This window comes from Coffea arabica, chromosome 6c (genome assembly GCF_036785885.1).
Source record: "Coffea arabica cultivar ET-39 chromosome 6c, Coffea Arabica ET-39 HiFi, whole genome shotgun sequence".
NCBI classification, from domain to species: domain Eukaryota; kingdom Viridiplantae; phylum Streptophyta; class Magnoliopsida; order Gentianales; family Rubiaceae; genus Coffea; species Coffea arabica.
In genome coordinates, this window is record NC_092320.1 from 3,576,058 (window position 1) to 3,593,430 (window position 17,373).

The following is a 17,373-nucleotide window of genomic DNA, read 5'->3' on the forward strand; positions in this document are numbered from 1 at the left end:
GATGAATTTTCGAGTCTTGCTACTGAATATTCGAATTCGACTCGTTAGGGTCCATCAAACTACTCGAACTCGATTACAATCCTAGACCTGAAAATGAATGTAGAAAAGGAAAAAAAAATCCGCGCTACAAACAAGCAAAAAGTCCCAAATATTGGTGGAGAGAAAGTTCAATAAGAAGGAAATGGAGAAAACGACAACGTCTGAAGGCACAGGGCGATGGCGGACCGCACCGGAACCAACGCCTCGTACACGTGTTATGAATCAGAAGAAGATAGAGGCCAAAGACAAAGAGGATGGGGCAGTACACTGTACACTACATTAGTAGTAGTAGACTAGTAGTACTTTAATCGCCGCAGCAGCAGCAGCAGAATCAAATCCTAAATTCCTAATGGAAAGGAGATAAAAAGGGGACGCCCCCGCCCTTCTTTCCCCCGCCCTCAATTACAAGGACATCTAACAACCAACCAACGGTGTTGATAAACCTAAGCCCATCCCAATCCTCTCATCTCAGTCGTCTCCTCTTTCCCTTCTTCTCCAGCGTCCGATCTCCCCTCTCTCCTCTCCCTGCATCCTCATCACCCTTCCCTCCTCCCCTCGCGCCCAAACTCAAAAACAAAATAATCTATTCCTCCAATTCTACACCCTATATATAAAAGCCTCACTCTCCATTCCTCCCTCAGGTAACAACCTTTTCCTCTCTTCTTTCTTTTTCCACCAACTCCCAATTCAACCTTCTTCACTTCAACCGCTGCAGTGCTAATTTCTATCCCTCCCCTCTCTCTCTCTCTCTCTTTCTCTCCCTCCTTCTCTCTGTTTTCAGTGTCTTCCTTTCTCGCTCTGTGAATGATATGTAGATGCATGCAATTTGATGTATCTGTAGGATTCTCATTATGGATGAACGAGACCTAGGGTTTTTTTGGTTTGATTTTTTAAGGTTGTGCGCTGCTAGGGTTTGGATATGGCTGATTCGTCTCAGGGTGGGACTCCGGCGAGTCCAGGCGGCGGGAGCCACGAGAGCGGCGACCAGAGTCCAAGGTCCGGTGTTCGGGAACAAGATAGGTTCCTTCCCATAGCCAATATTAGTCGGATCATGAAGAAGGCACTTCCGGCCAACGGTAAAATTGCTAAAGATGCCAAGGAGACTGTTCAGGAATGCGTCTCCGAGTTCATCAGCTTTATCACCAGCGAGTACGTCGTTTTGTTATATGCTTCTCTTTATTCGTATTCGTTCATTATTCTGCCTACCGTAGTTTAAGCCGAATGCGGATCATCCTTGGCTAATCTGGAGCTTCTTGTTGCATCTCCATAGCCTCCTTTTTGTCATGAAAAATCAGTTACTTTTACACATTCGTTGTCCCCATGGCTACTTCGGCTGGTCTAAAAAACTTAGCTACCTACCTACGAGTCTGGAAGTGGATTTTCCTGATTCGTTACCTAGGTTTACATGAACTCGTATGATATACTGCTCTCTTCTCTCTGTGATTTAGATTTCCCATAATGTTTATACTTCTGTTTTGGTACTTGTCTAGCCCGATCCATGTTACTATTTGTACATTTGTGTGTATCCACCGCATAAGTTGATTGAAAGAGTTATGGTGGTTCAAATGTTAGGGCAAGTGATAAGTGCCAGAGGGAGAAGCGAAAGACTATTAATGGAGATGATCTGCTGTGGGCAATGGCAACTCTAGGTTTTGAAGAGTATATTGATCCTCTCAAGGTTTACTTGACTAGATATAGAGAGGTACTCATCTTTCTTCTCGTACCTTTGCTTAACATGGTTTGCTTTGTCAGTTTCATATTACCTTGTACAAGCATTCTTATGAGCAGTTAGTGACTGATAATTTTTGTTTTCTTCTGTTATTGTTCCAATTTGCTGTTGCAGATGGAGGTAAATGACTCTTAAATTTTTTTTTTTTTTGCTTTTTTAAAAAATTATTCTGTACTTTTTGTTCTTCTACCTTGTTTACTGGTAACTGTGGCTTGTTTTCTTTTATGGTGGATTTCTCTTGTTTTCTGTGCATTATAGGGTGATACAAAGGGGTCAGCAAAGGGTGCAGACGGGTCTGCTAAAAGAGATGGTGTGCAACTTGGGCCTAGTCCCCAGGTTGGTATTGCCAATGTGGAACATAATTCTATCTCTAGCTTCCTCTGGTTTGCTTGCTGTTTGTTTTTTAATGCCTGTGCAACACATTGTGTGGAAAATTTACCGACATACCCTGTGCTGTGTTCAGCTTGCTCATCAGGGTTCATTTTCTCAAGGCATGAATTATGGAAGTTCTCAGGTCTCTCTCTCTCTCTCTCTCTCTCTCTCTCATTTACTTGCACATAGATTAACTTAATAAACTCATGCATCTGTTGAAACCATAAAAGTATGCATAAGCTAAATGGAAACTTCTTGCTGCTGCCAAATTCAGCATGTAAATGGGAAACTACGTTCACATCACATGCATCATTGAGAGTTTCATGTTTCAATATGGCCAGTACATCCAACTGCTACTTGGTGCATGTACTTCAGCTACTTGCTCTGGAATTGTTTTTCATTGGTTAAGTTCTTGTATAGTTCCTGTGGCATTGAAATTATATATTTTTATTGTCAAAAAATGTTAATCTTTTCAGTTATAGTCTATATTTTGGTTGGGTATATTTCTATGTACTGTTAATTTTTGAGGGGGTAAAAGATAGCCCATGTATTTGGCGTGTGTCTGTCTGTGTATATATCATTGATATGGTTCCCTTCATGCAATTTTCTATTTTTTGTCTTATTTATTTATATAATAATTTGTGGGTAAGTTTGCTTCATGCAGTTAATGAGCAGAAAAGCCTTTTCTCAATGTCTTGCATATGACTCGAATTTGGCCTCCTCTTCTGTGTGCTTATTTCTAGAGCCAGCATAAGGCTTGACATTTGCAATTAGTTGTTGAAAGGTGTACTTCCTCAGAATCATAACTTCATAAAATGTAGACATGTAAATAATGCTATATAGACATAGCCACACCAAATGTTACATGCTGTGGATACACCAAGCTTTACATGCTATGTTTGCTGTTTGGTATGATATGTAATTCAAAATATGCACATAAATTCATTGTAGGATTTCCCAGTAATTAAGTGCATTCATTTTCTTGGAAAAACTTGGACTTTACAATGATTAAGAGAGAAAGTTGAGGCTGTAAAGCGTGCTCTTAAGTGAACTATAAAACTTTTACAAAAGTGAAATAGTTTACAAATCATGTAAAATATTACAAAATTGCTCATGCGTAGATGTGAAAGTGGATGAGATTTGGCATTGTGGTTATATATGGATGCCTTTTAGGATTGGGCACTTATCAAGATACTATCTGATATGAGACAGGAGGCAAGGAGTTACTATACCTATGTATATGACTTATATTGGTATTTCTGTTTGTGCAATTGGTCTGTTATGGCTTATAAATGTCTTCACCAAACTTATCACAGAAAAAAAAAAGAGGAAATTATCTTGTGTTTTCTGTGATGGTCAATATGGATGTGGTAGAAATTGATGGTGGCCGGGTTTATTGGTTGTGTTGGTGATGGTGTCAGTACTGTTGTTGGAGAACTGAGTGGTTGAAGGTGGTGGCGGCACAAATGCTTGTAAAGGGTGGGGAATGGTGTTGGTATCTTGCTTTCTATCTGTGTTTGTTGTTTGATTTAAAAGCACCATGGGAATGAATAGTTATTATGGCTCATGGAGTGATGCATTCTGCAGTTTCTGGTCCATCAAAAATTAAAAAGAAAAAGAAAATTCTGATTATTTTTTCTACGGAGAATTTAAATTTGTCTTGTATCATATATGTGATGCTTCTTATCTTTTGCAGTAGTGTTGCTTGATGGGAATAACCATCCAATTCTTCTCCCCAGTGAAATTTAGCCAAGGTAGCGAAGGAGTTTTAACTGTACCTAAATGAGTACTTTTCTTTTTGTCCAGCTGATTCCTTCTTTACTTTATTGATGGGATGATTAAGCACTTTGATTTTACTTAATGATAATCAAGCCATGTGCCTAATCCTTTTGGATCTCTGGCAATGTTACATGTGCAGGGCTCAACATTTCTCTTCATGTTATGTAACTATTGCTTTCCTACCATGTCTTGAAGCTGCATAAACTTATTGGTTCCATGAAATTCAGAAGGTTTCATGTGTTTATTTTCTTCTTATTGCTTATTACAGGCATGAAAAGCTCCAAAATTGTGGGGAGCAAGATAAGGGAGCTTACCTCTTGGTTTTTTGTGTTGGCTGTTGCTTTGTAGTGGCTGCATATGCATACGTGTGGATTTAGGTTCTGAGTCTTAAAATTCGAATGGCATTTTGAGCATCTATACGACAGCCTATGAGCCTTTTCGTGCCGTTGATAAGTGCTAGATGTATGTCATATGCCCTAGAAAGTGCTGTAGATAGATAAATTCCAGCCAATTTACTGTTTTAACGGATCCATCATATCACCATACATCAATGCCTAATGTATCAAACTTGGAGAGGGCAAAGGAAGTAGGAAAGGAAAATAACTCTTGCTTAGTAGGTGTGTAAAACGTCTAAGCAATGGATGGTGACATGACAATGTCTTTGTCAGCGGAACTGATGTTCATTCTGTCTTTGAAATTTCAGATAAATGGATAATGTTCGTTCTTAATTAATCAACTTCATTATATCTCAAGGGTTAGTAATGACTTTCGTTCTTAATAATGTTAGTATCCACTTTATTGTAGTGTCATGAGATATTATGGCTTTTGTATGAAGTCCGCATGTCTAGTGCTTTCTTCATGGAAAATTATATATGAACTTTTCAATGGTGCTTATGGTATTGGTTTGAATTTGCAGTGGCGAGGTCAGAATGTAATGATCCAAATGCAAGGCATGGAGTAGATTTTGCGTTTGTTTGTTTGATCATTTGTTAATGTGCTTAGAAGTCGTCTTTGGAGTTCTTGAGATAAATACATGTAACCTTTTACTGTGAACTGATTGTAACAACTGGTTTTAGCTTTCCTGTGTCAGTACTGTATTCTGGTTAAATGTACGTCTCTGGTGCTTTTCAAGTAGGTCTCTGATTATTTATTTATAGAGCTATGAACTTTGTGGGCTTTTGTAAGAGATGTGGTATCCTGTTTCTCTTTCAAAGATCAATTTAACCTTTTCTTCTTCATTTTTTTTTTCCGGTAGAGACCTTTTTTTTTATTATTATTGAATGAGACCCATGGGGAACCTCTCAGGATCGCTTATGTTTGCTTACTCCGCCTGCGGGGGTGTGTTTAGTGAGTGTTCAAAACCGGTTTATTTTGACCCGCAAGTCTTCGGACGCGGGACTGCGTTGATGGAACGCTTTATAAGGAATTTTAACATGGAAAAAATAGCAAATCGATTGAAAATTGTGTTGCGCTTGCCGGTTTCCGCAACGTTTTCTTGTCTTGAAGCATATTCTTGTCCACTCGAGAACGTCTCAAGGGAATCACTTTTTCGGCCATTTATGATCGTCATGTTATCTTTAGCCAGTTTAATTTTTTTATTTTTTTAAACGCCAATTATGCTTTCAGTTCTTTGTTCCCCGTGTTTGCCATGGTATTTGAACGAGGGTTAAGCTAGAAGCAGATTTTAAAGGCACCCAGATGAGAAAGGGAGAGAGACAAATCAAGATATAAAGGTTAATTGCTAAGGAGGTTTTGATCTAGCAGTTTGGGTCTGGACTCTAGGAATTAAAGGATAAATTTCACCTCTTCACTGCTAAGAAAAAAAAAAGTTATAAAGGCCAATTGGATAATGAACATTACGCTACAAAAAGGAAAGCACATTTTGGTTTGCAGCAGTGTCTCCACCTTTTTGACTTTGCTTTTCAAATAAGGGAAAATTAGTAAAGCAAACCTAAATTAGTAAAAAAATAGAAAATTTATTCAAACTCGAATAAAATTATATCACGTAAAACAAAATTTCACTAATATTTATTTACAAAAAAAATTTTAAAGCTTAGTAATTTCACACAAACTTGATGTGCCACGTATACTAGTCTATTTAACTATTTTAACTAATTCACATTCTTTAGTATTCGTTTAATTATTCTTGTCAATCCAATAAAATCCCTAAAGATGGAAAGATTCCATAAAAGCATAAAACGAATTCTTTCCAACTAATTTCATTTAAATCATGCATTACTCTCAATTACTTTTTTTATCTTACATAATCATTATTTTTTTAAAAAAAAAACCTATAGTGTGATTTAGCCTTCCTTTTTTTAAATATTATTTTGTTTGCATCATAAATGCACTTTTGAAGTACCTTTATATAAGCCAATTCCTTTTTTATCTTACACGCATCATTTCAAAAAAGGTGCTATATTGTGATTTTAAATAATTTTTTCAAATGATTTCCTATCCAAACACAATCGCGTGTTTATATTTTCCTCAAGGTAGTTTTGATAAAAAAAAAAAAAATTTGTTTTTGTGGAAAGCATGATTTGACTTAGCATTACATTTCTCCTAATTTATATCGTAGTTGATATACTAAATCAATTATTAGGGAAATGTGAATTTAAGAACTTTTCTTCAATAACTTTATTATGGCACCACGTAATAAAATGAGAGGACAATAAAAGAACAGCACTGAATAGTAGTTTTTGTTGAAAAAAGTTTCAAGTACATTTGGACTAACCACCAGACATCAACGTCACTAATATTTATGTTCCACCATTTCATATTTAAAAATTTATAATTTTTTATCTTTTGATTTAAGATAGACTTACAAAAAACAATTAATAAAAGAAGAAGAAGACTTTCCATCTGTCCAGCGATTACAGGCCTATCGATATGTCAGGAAGTTACCAGGCTTTTGAGCCATTAGGCCCATTACCACCCTTTGTTCTTTTTAATAATTACCTCAATTTTCGTTACTTCTTGCTGCTAGTGTATTACGTTCCTTCATCCGAAAGCAATCTCACAGGAAGATGGCGTGATTTTCTCAATCGCGTCCATGGAGTCCATGCGTCAGCCGATTCACGATCACGAAACAATACGAGAAAACCCTAACTGCAGCAAAAGTGTCATATTATTGATAGTAGCAAAACTGCTGGTATGGGGTGAGCATAAGTTCGTTTAATTTATTTAATTTTGGACTGAATCCATAAAAAAATCGGACCGACAACGATTAATCATATATATCAATTTTGTTTTTTTTTCAATTAATCAAAATCGATATCTGCATGATAGACGAAAGTGATGATTAGAAACTGTCGAAATTTAGAGTGTTTGGATACCCAAATTATCTCAAATAATATTTCGCTTGCATCATAAACATATTTCTCAACCTATCTTTTTATATTCTCAATTACCTTTTTATCTCACATACATCACATCACAAAAAGTACTACAATAGTTATTCCAAATAATATTTCAAATAATACACTATCCAAACAAACCCTTAATTTCGCTCTCAATTTAATTTGATGAATGTTAATAGAAATTCGATTTCAGTCGGACAAGTGTGATTGAAAAAAAAATTCCGATTTTAATTAATTCCATTTAATTGATTGGTGGATAAGATTGATTATGCATCCCCCCCCCCCCCCCGGGCAACAAATACTCCCCAGCAACAAGTCGGTCCAAACTCTATCTGGGCCGTACACATATCACTCATGAATTCTCACTTCCTGACCCCACCTCTAGACACCTCTAGAGTCTAGAGGTGAGGATTGGTCGATCATGGAGGGCCAGGGGTGCGTAAGCTTTGATGATCCCAACCAAGTCACAGACGGGTTTTCTTCCCATGAACACACCACCGACTTAAGCAACGGGGTCGGACCGTCGGAGAGCGCAGTAAAAAAATGGAGTACTAGCAGCCTACAATTCTAAAGTAGGGTCCCGAGTCTCATATATATATACACACTACTATATATATGCTTACTTTATTGCTCTTTTTAACAATCATCATCAGAAGAAGAGGCCATTGTGCTCTGTTTTCATCATCGTCATCAACTCTTCCACTGTACGTTCGGTACGCTCTGCAAATAATTCTCGTAATTTTTAAAATCATCTTTCTACTGGTAATCTCGTTGTATTTAACGCAGGGAAATAATAGAAAAGCCAAAAAAGAAAAAAAGAGAGAAGGATGACTGAACGGGAAAAAGCCCTAGGTAGAATCTTATGTTCATAATAGTTTGTCTAGGATGATTCAATGAGGCACGATCAATATTAGGCACCTAAGCCGCGCTGTACATTCCTCTTCGTTGAAACATGTAGTTTCGGTCAATACTTCAAATTGTTGGTACCATTACTATGAGTATGTAATCGGGGAACTTGTTGTTTGACAGCAAATTTCAGTTCTTATTTTGCTTTGATCAGAATAATTCAAGCTTGGTACTTGTTTGTGAACTCGATGATACGCCGTCTTTTTCCAGGCCCGCTTCATTAATTGTCTGTTTTTCATTATTAATGTAATTATCCTCTCTGCAACTTCTACTTGACTCTGTTTTGCTTCATTTGTTCCATTCTTCCTTAGTATATTTCTTTATACCTCCATGGTGCAGACGGATGCCTTTGGCACTTTCTTTGGATTGAAAATTTAGCGTGCTTTTTGGCTTCTTATGTTGCATTTCTCGATGGCTGTGATATAATTATTGACGTTTTTAAACATTTGGGGTGTTGTACGGGTAATTCTTGCATTCTGATTTTGTCTGTTAGACAGGAGCTTGGCTTGATGGATATTATTTTGGATATCTGCAGGGAACGACGTAGACTAAACTACTAGTATTATTTGCAAATGCAAATGGGAAATCGTGGTCATAAAAGAGCTGAAACAGCTGATGAGTTGCCGGCAGATAAGCGAGCCTGTACTTTGTCGGAGTTCCGACCAAGTACATCAAATTCATCAATTCAAACACCAACAAATTCGACTCATGAAACGCATGATGCTGATATGGATTCATCATCAGCAACTTCAGGGTCCGCCCGATCAGATGGTGAAGGGGAGAGGGACTCTGCATATGGCTCTTGTGATTCGGACAATAACTACCGCGATTACTATAGGCGAGGATCTTCTGGTGATCAAACCAAGTTCAACAGAGTCTTGTCCAGTTTAAATGAAGACCATGACGAATCAGGGCAGTTAGCTGCCCTTACCGAACTCTGTGAATTGTTGGCTTTTTGTACCGATAGTTCATTATCTGGTCTAATGGCAGATTCATTCTCTCCAGTCCTCGTAAAATTGGCAAGGCACGAGAGCAATCCCAACATAATGCTTTTGGCCATTAGGGCTATAACTTATTTTTGTGATGTTCATCCACGCTCTTCAGCTTATCTGGTTAGACATGATGCGGTTCCTGCTCTATGTCAAAGATTGCTGGCCATCGAATACTTAGATGTAGCTGAACAAGTATGCTGAAACCTTTGCATCTTTATGTTTCCTACTGCAATTAAAATTTACTGGACATCTGCTCTGTGTAACTGTCATGAGCTTCTCATATGATTTTTCTTGTGGATATATGATTCTGGTTCTCTATCTCTTTCTCTCTCCCCCCCCCCAACACCCCAATATATAGTGTTTGCAAGCATTGGAGAAAATTTCACGTGAGCAGCCACTTGCTTGCTTGCAATCTGGTGCAATTATGGCTGTTTTAAACTATATTGATTTCTTCTCAACAATTGTGCAGGTAATGTTGTCGATAAAATATGGTTGGTTTGTTATGATCTAAGAGATTTTTGCACTGTTGATCATAGTTTTAATAACCAACTTTGTCTTTTTTTGGGTGATTGCCATCAGAGGGTTGCACTGTCCACTGTGGTAAATATATGTAAGAAGCTTCCCTCTGAATGCCCTTCACCATTCATGGATGCAGTTCCGATATTGTGCAAACTTCTTCAATATGAGGATCGGCAGGTACTGTATTAAGCTCACTGGTGTTTTTAAGATCATATATATTACTTTTTTCTTCTCAGAAACTTTACACTGTCATCTGATTTTTCAGCTTGTTGAGAGTGTTTCTACTTGCTTGATTAAAATAACGGAAAGAGTATGCCACAGCTCTGATATGCTGGATGAACTTTGTAAACATGGGCTGGTTCAACAAGCCACGGATCTCATAAACTTGAATAGTCGAACTTCATTGTCCCCCCCGATATATCTTGTAAGTTTAAAGTCTTAAGCATTATTTCTTCTTTGAATTGTTCTTCATTTGTGTAATCTTGCCGAGTCTATCTTTTACTTATTGACCTGCAGGGTTTGATAGGATTGCTTGCCAGACTGGCATCTGGTTCTATTGTTGCTGTCAGGACTCTTTTTGAGATTAATGTAAGCAGCGTATTGCAGGATATAGTGTCTAGATATGACCTCGCACATGGCATGCCTTTTAATGCAATGGTTGATGGGCAATGCAATCAGGTAAACATTCAAAGGCTTACTAGCGTTGAACTTCATCTAAAAGAAGTGGATACATCCTTTTCAATTTCTTTATCCATGGTATGGAAGTATGTCTATTTATCCTTCATTTCCTGTTTGTCAGACATGTAGTAGTATTTTGAATGGAACTATTTAGCCTAATGTCGTAGGATGACATTAGCCTGCTACTTGGCCCTTTTCTCCCACTGGTTGAGTTTGATAGGCCCTTTTCTGTAGCTGCTGACTAAGCTGCATAAAACTCTGTGGATATATATCTTTGATAAGACATTTTTCTTGAAGCATTCAATTTGTATGGACCTCATGTCTGTAATTGGTAAAATATCTTTTTCTGGTTGCACTATTGTGATATCAAAGGTCTTCATGCTATGAACATGTGCCATCTGAGTCCATTGTCGAATTTGGGACTTGGAGGATATGTCATTATTGTGGGCTTGTCTTATGTGATGGGAATATAGCTGTTTGAACTTTATATGAATATGGTCTTTTTCCTGGATGTCTTGACTTTTACTATGCAAGTAGAATCAAATGTATTGTGTTCTGTTAAAAAAAATAAATGTATTGTTACCAACTTACTCTTAGGTGCATGAAGTTTTGAAGTTGCTGAATGAGCTTCTTCCTGCCACCACCAGAGAGCAGGATAATCCACTAGCTTCAGACAAGGAAGCATTCTTGACTAGTCGACCTGATCTCATGCAAAGGTTTGGGTTGGATTTACTTCCTGTTCTGATCCGGGTAGGTTTTTTTTTTTTTTTTTTTTATAAATTTATTTGACTGTTTTCTACTTCCTTGTGTCCTCTAGTTTTCTTCATTTACCTGATCTCTGGGGTTATTTACTAGTTTTCTTCATGCTCAAGCAGGTGGTTAATTCTGGTGTGAATTTATACGTTTGTTATGGATGTTTATCCGTTATCAAGAAGTTAGTTTATTTCAGCAAATCCGACATGCTTCTAGACTTCCTTCAAAGCAGCAACATCTCAAGGTTCAAAAAGGAACTTTATCCTTTTTTTTTTTTTTTTGGTATTTTACTTAATGTCCACAATTCATCTATCGGCCACCCTGACAATATTGCTGTGGTTTTGTCTCAGTTTCTTGGCAGGAGTGTTTACCAGGAAGGATCATCACGTGCTTCTATTAGCACTTCAAGTTGTTGAGACACTTCTGCAAAAGCTGCCTGATGGTTTATTGGATTCTTTTATAAAGGAAGGTGTCTGCTTTGCTGTTGATTCACTTTTATCCCCAAAAAGGTCGTCGCAGTTTATGTTTTCTACATTAAGCGCCATGGAGTACTCTGACGATGCAAGCCAAAAATCAGCTTCAAGGGATGCTAGATGCCTATGTTTTGCTTTTGATACTGGTCAGTGTCCAACGATTTCGAGGACTTTAACTTGCAAGCTTGACAAGGATTCCATTAGGAATCTCGCAGAGCATATAAAGACCAGTTATTTTGCAACAGAGGCCATTAACCCTGAGAAAGGACTGACAGATATTTTGCAGAAGCTTAAAACTTTATCTTCTGTATTGGCTGATCTGGTGAACACACACATGAATGACACAATTTCTGAACAACATGAAGAAGAGTTCTATTGTATATTGTTGGAGATTATGTCAGTTCTTGCTGGAAAAGATCCCATTTCCACTTTTGAGTTTGTTGAGAGTGGAATTGCGAAGTCATTGCTTAATTACCTATCTAACGGGCAATATATGGAAAGGAAGGCTGGTGTTGATGGGGCATGCTGTCAGCTGTGCATTGTAGAGAAAAGATTTGAGTTGTTAGGAAATTTACTTTTGTCTTTTCGAGACCCACATATTGCGGACCTTCCTCTTCCTGCTTTGGTCCGTAGATTACAGAGCTCGCTGGCTTCCTTGGAAACATTTCCTGTCATCTTGAGCCACTCATCCAGGGTTAGAAGTTCCTATGCCACTGTTCCACATGGACGGGGCACTTCATATCCTTGTCTGAAAGTTCAGTTTGTGAAGGGAGAGGAAGATGTATTTCTGGGAGATTATTTAAAGGATGTTGTAAATGTCGACCCCTTCTCAACCTTGACTGCAATCGATGGATACATGTGGTCAAAGGTGAGTGTAAACAAAAGTGAGCAAGCAAAATCGGCCACCCTGGAGGAGAGTTCGTCTTTTCGAAGCAGAAGTCTCGATAGTGTGGAATCAAATAGCATGTTAAGTCATGCAAATGAAATGCAGGTACTCTTGTTTATAATCATTTTAAACTGAGTGTTAGCTTTATTTTCATCTCCTCCTTTGTGAATGTTTTTGCTCACAGATTCACATGCTAGTCCTAACTCATCATTTTGAATTCTGACAGGAAGAGAGATCTTTCTCTGGCACGGGAGAAATAGCCAGTGTTGGTGATAATCTTGTGAATTCAGCGGATTTGAAAGACTTGGATAATGTGAGTTTATTTGCTGTGAATAACTTTTTTACAGTTTTTTTAATTTGAATGTTAAATTGTATGAGCCAATTGAGATAAGAATCCTTCTATTATCCTTAAGTAATGACTTGAAGTGCTCTAACCATCTAGTTGAGATGCATTTTAAGTTATTTTGTAAGTGCATCTTTTTAGTCAACATCATTTTCTATGGGCAACATGTGGACTGCAGTGAGATTGGTTCATTTTGGAACCTCTAATTTTACTGAGAAATGCTTGATTTCTCATGGCACCTGTATAAACAATTATCTCTGCAGGTGGAGCTTTTTTTTTTCCCTCTGATAAATGCATGAACTTTTAGCATGTGGTATTCCCCACAACACATTAAAGAGAACAAAATTTTGACATTGATTGATTTGAAATTTATCTGAAGGTCCTTCACTGGGTTCCACTTGACAAAGCTTGCATATTCACTTCGTTGTCTTAGAAATTTCTCTGCTTGATTATTGAGTTGTATTCTGATGTCCTCCTAGCGGCTTTGCACATTTGGATTTCGTTGAATTTGCCCCTTCCTGTTAAGATGTATACTCATTTTGCTTTCTCATCTGATGCTAAGGAGACTGTGGAGCAAGAGCAAGAAGGATCTGTTAACAAAAGTACAGACAGTCATGGATGCAGCAAAAATGAAGATTCCTCACCAAAATTGTTTTTTAACTTAGAAGGGCAGCAGTTGGACCATCGCTTGACACTCTATCAAGCCATCATCCAGCAACAATTGAAAGAAGAAATTGATAGTTCTTTGAGTAGTAAATTGTGGAGTCAAGTGTACAAAATTTCTTACAGAAAAGCTGTCAATCCTAAGAATAACTTAGCTGAACAGTCTAGTTTTCAGGGTAATGATTTTTCTTCATCAGACAAAGCTACACGAAGCTGCCAGTGCGTTTCTTTTTTCTCTGACATCTTTTATTCGGATTTTGCTGATCTCAATAAGTTTAGTCCAACTTATGATATGATATGTCTGCTCAAGAGTTTGGAAGGCATGAACAGGTTAAGATATCATGTGATGTCTCGCGATAGAATGAATAGTTTTTTGAAATGCCAAATTGATAATTTGTATGACTGGGAGGTTGAAGCTTTTGGTGTTTCCCAGAGTGAGTTTGTGAATAGTAAGCTCACAGAAAAATTAGAACAGCAGATGCGTGATCCTTTAGCAGTGTCTGTTGGGGGCATGCCATCGTGGTGTTCCCAGTTAATGGCTTCGTGTCCCTTTTTATTTGGATTTGAGGCAAGATGCAAATATTTTCGTCTAGCTGCATTTGGCCAGCCTGCAGTTAGACACCATGTATCATATAATGACGATGTAGGTGGCATCAATGGCATGAGGCAAAATAGTGGCAGCTATCCTCGTAAAAAGTTTTTGGTTCACCGAGACAGAATTATTGACTCTGCTGCCCAGATGATGAATCTCCATGCACATCAAAGGGTAGTCCTGGAGGTGGAATACAATGATGAAGTTGGAACTGGTCTTGGTCCAACACTAGAGTTCTACACGTTGGTCAGTTTTGAGTTTCAGAAGGGTGGCCTGTGCTTGTGGAGGGAAGATCACGCAGCAAGTAGTTGCATCAATGGCTCGGAGGCTGATAATTCTAAGATTTTGGTGTCTCCATTGGGACTTTTTCCTCGTCCTTGGTCACCTGGGGTGGACATATCTAATGGCATACAGTTTTCTGAAGTGACCAAAAAGTTTGTCCTTTTGGGGCAAATAGTGGGTAAGGCTCTTCAAGATGGAAGAGTTTTGGATCTTCCTTTTTCCAAGGCCTTCTATAAACTCATCCTTGGGAAGGTATCTTCCTACTATTTTGATGGTTGTCTAGTGGCTTGTTTTCTTTACTTAATTATAGAAAGTTTCTTGTATTAAGTTTAACCTTTCACTGTTTAAAACAGGAACTCACGGTTTATGACATCCAGTCCTTTGATGTTGAACTTGGTAGAGCTCTTTTGGAATTTCAGGCTCTTATTGAGAGAAAGAGGTATTTAGAATCTATTAGTCCGGGAAAATCATCTATGGATTTGGACTTCTTCCACGGCACAAGAATTGAGGATCTTTGCCTTGACTTTAGCCTTCCGGGGTATCCAGATTATGTGCCTGAGTCTGTTTCTGACTCAAAAATGGTTAGTTTGCAAGAATGTGTGGTTGGTTGAGTTTCTGGAAGTGGTTTTTAACTGATAGATTTCATATTTGAGTTGTCCACTTATCTCAGGTGAAGATGTCAAACCTACAGGAGTACATTTCGTTTGTTGTCGATGCTACCATAAGAACAGGGATTTCCAGACAAGTAGAAGCTTTTAAGTCAGGTTTTGATCAGGTAAATACCTTTTTTGGATCAATATGCTCATGAATTGTACTTCCCTAGGTATCAAGAAGGAAAAACAAATAAGTACTTTTTGTGTCACAAATGGCAGGTTATAATTGGAGTACTAGTTTGTGACCTTGCACATTTTTCTTGTACTCCTTTTTTGCCTATTGCTGGTTAATTGGCCATTGATCAAGCTTGATAACATATTATAGCAAACCAGTTCGCTTATTTTGGTTGGAAAAATGATGTCATTAGTGTTCTAAGTTCGGCGCTAATAATTTTTTTCATGTCTGACCTTTATTTCCAATTAGAGATGTTACTGTTATTATTTTTTTATTATTCAGGTTTTCCCCATCAGACACCTTCAGGTGTTCACTGAAGGTGAATTAGAGCGCTTATTATGTGGGGAGCGTGAGCTTTGGGATGTATGTGCTTTAGTTTTTTTTTTATTTTTATTAGTAACGCTTTTAAAGTTCACTGTCTTGCATTACCACTAAACTCTACTTTCTTGAATTTTGTCTTTTTTTTGGTTGAAGTACAGTCAAATGCGCTTGTGGACCACATCAAATTTGATCATGGGTATACTGCTAGTAGTCCTCCTATCCTGAATGTCAGTAGCATTTCCCCCCTCATCCATTGTTTTAAGTTGTTTTATTTCGTTCTGTATGTGTAAATTACTCGGTTCTCAACTTCACAGTTTCTGCAAATTATACAAGAGTTCAACTATGAGCAGCAGAGATCATTCTTGAGGTTTGTGACAGGAGCACCTCGGCTCCCTTCTGGGGGGCTGGCATCTCTCAACCCAAAATTGACTATTGTCCGCAAGGTCTGTAGAAAAATTATTCTTTACATCGCATTTTCTGTTTTCAGCTTCTGAACAGCTGAAGTTATTGCATTTCTATTTTTCTCCTGACAGCATTGTAGCAAATGGGTTGACACTGACTTGCCAAGCGTGATGACCTGTGCAAATTACCTGAAGCTGCCACCTTACTCATCAAAAGTCCTTGACCTTACTTTTGTCGCTCTATCCTTTTTTGGTTCTTCTGTGTCAAATTACTTGCTGCTAAACTATCTAAATATACTCTCGTCTCGGTATTTTGCAGGAACGGATGAAAGAGAAGCTTCTGTATGCCACAACAGAAGGACAAGGCTCTTTCCACCTCTCATAGCCTCTTATGGGCAGGCAGACAAGGTAGGTAGCAGATGTGAATATTCTCACATACGTGGCGCAGGTGTACATAAGGTGACTTGGTAGGTATTAGACAGTGTGTGGTTGGGGGAGCTTATTGGGATGGGCTCAAGGGGAAGCTCCAGCTTCACGCGATAATACGCTAGCGAGTTGATTCTGATTGTTTAGTTCGAGCTGTAAATTATACAGGGAAGCGGTGTGGTTTTTAAGGAATTAGAGTAGGTTAGTGTTCATATCCTCTGTAATTATCCATGTATAGCACTGAGGTGTGCTTAAATATCAGATACCTTTGAATTTTAATTCATCCCGAAAATATTTGAACATTATTGATTATTAGCTCTACGGTGTAGTATCAGTTTTCAAGTATCGACACCTCTGATGATGATTGTGATGCTTGTGATGGAGCGTGTGTAGCTTTGTGTCTCCAGAGATTTTAATATACCCCTCCACAAAATTATCGCCCTACTGAGCAGTAGATGATCGAAATAGTCATGGTAGTTATGGAGGATGAAGAAAGCTGGTACTGCTACCCAAGGGTCTGCATTTAGTGCTCCCAAATATCGTACAAGGACAACAGGTGTTAGAACTTTCTGAAAAGTCAATCGGGGGCTAACCAGGTTACAAAGGTGGTTGCCAAACCAGTTTTGCACTGCCGTGCCGTGCCCTGGCATACCTAGCGTCCTTCTTTTCATTGACAATTGCGAGACCGGCAGGGCGATGGCACACCTGATTTCCTTGACTGTTAAAAGAGGAAGCTATTTGAACGTTTCTTCTTTCCATTTTGATTAGACCTGGCAATTGGGCGGGTTGGGCGATTTTGGGTGGGTTAATATTGGGTTTTTATTTAAATGGGTTATACCCAACCCGTCCAACTTTAAATTGGGTTACTTTTGGGTTGGGTCATTTTGGGTCATCTCAAACCCATGACCCAAATATGACCCAATATATTAATTAGATTTTGATACATAAATTCTCTTAAATATATTTTTACATACAAAAAATTTTCAAAAGCAACAAGAAGAATACCTAATCACAAAAATATTCGAACAACCA

At 38.1% G+C, this 17,373-nt stretch overlaps 2 protein-coding genes across 14 annotated transcripts; both read left to right on the forward strand.

Annotated features, from left to right (window-relative positions):
* Positions 1-353: 353 nt before the first annotated feature.
* On the forward strand, positions 354-5,157 carry LOC113691681 (nuclear transcription factor Y subunit B-10-like). 8 transcript variants are annotated; one of them, XR_011815667.1, is made up of 8 exons: positions 358-680; positions 950-1,188; positions 1,612-1,741; positions 2,027-2,104; positions 2,232-2,282; positions 3,837-3,894; positions 4,623-4,673; positions 4,836-5,157. XR_011815667.1 is itself a non-coding variant. In XM_072052090.1 (7 exons), the coding sequence occupies exons 2-6, from the start codon at positions 959-961 to the stop codon at positions 4,632-4,634; spliced, it is 501 nt and encodes a 166-aa protein (XP_071908191.1). In that variant the 5' UTR covers positions 357-680; positions 950-958; the 3' UTR covers positions 4,635-4,673; positions 4,836-5,157. The 8 variants fall into 8 exon arrangements, 5 of the variants coding, with proteins under 5 accessions (XP_071908189.1, XP_071908188.1, XP_071908190.1 ...); XM_072052090.1 differs by lacking the exon at positions 3,837-3,894 and having other exon boundaries at positions 357-680; XM_072052091.1 differs by lacking the exon at positions 3,837-3,894 and having other exon boundaries at positions 357-680; positions 2,244-2,282.
* A 2,445-nt stretch (positions 5,158-7,602) lies between these two features.
* Positions 7,603-16,656, forward strand: LOC140004282 (E3 ubiquitin-protein ligase UPL4-like). 6 transcript variants are annotated; one of them, XM_072052093.1, is made up of 18 exons: positions 7,603-7,982; positions 8,720-9,368; positions 9,535-9,645; positions 9,756-9,872; positions 9,961-10,119; positions 10,212-10,373; positions 10,971-11,123; positions 11,249-11,370; positions 11,477-12,590; positions 12,712-12,798; positions 13,391-14,617; positions 14,719-14,946; positions 15,036-15,140; positions 15,476-15,556; positions 15,673-15,741; positions 15,829-15,957; positions 16,048-16,131; positions 16,235-16,656. In XM_072052093.1, the coding sequence occupies exons 2-18, from the start codon at positions 8,757-8,759 to the stop codon at positions 16,298-16,300; spliced, it is 4,626 nt and encodes a 1,541-aa protein (XP_071908194.1). In that variant the 5' UTR covers positions 7,603-7,982; positions 8,720-8,756; the 3' UTR covers positions 16,301-16,656. The 6 variants fall into 6 exon arrangements, with proteins under 6 accessions (XP_071908194.1, XP_071908197.1, XP_071908196.1 ...); XM_072052097.1 differs by lacking the exon at positions 15,476-15,556 and adding an exon at positions 8,065-8,130 and having other exon boundaries at positions 7,874-7,982; positions 13,394-14,617; XM_072052094.1 differs by having other exon boundaries at positions 7,905-7,991; positions 13,394-14,617.
* The last annotated feature ends 717 nt before the right edge of the window (positions 16,657-17,373 follow it).

Bases quoted from the DNA above. Each gene is read 5' to 3' on its own strand.
- LOC113691681 (XM_072052088.1), top strand. From the start codon at position 959: ATGGCTGATTCGTCTCAGGGTGGGACTCCGGCGAGTCCAGGCGGCGGG. The intron at 1,189-1,611 runs GTACGTCGTTTT...TTCAAATGTTAG, and splicing joins ATCAGCTTTATCACCAGCGA to GGCAAGTGATAAGTGCCAGA. The intron at 2,105-2,231 runs GTTGGTATTGCC...TGCTGTGTTCAG, and splicing joins AACTTGGGCCTAGTCCCCAG to CTTGCTCATCAGGGTTCATT.
- LOC140004282 (XM_072052093.1), top strand. From the start codon at position 8,757: ATGCAAATGGGAAATCGTGGTCATAAAAGAGCTGAAACAGCTGATGAG. The intron at 12,799-13,390 runs GTGAGTTTATTT...TCTGATGCTAAG, and splicing joins ATTTGAAAGACTTGGATAAT to GAGACTGTGGAGCAAGAGCA. The intron at 15,958-16,047 runs GTCTGTAGAAAA...TTCTCCTGACAG, and splicing joins AATTGACTATTGTCCGCAAG to CATTGTAGCAAATGGGTTGA.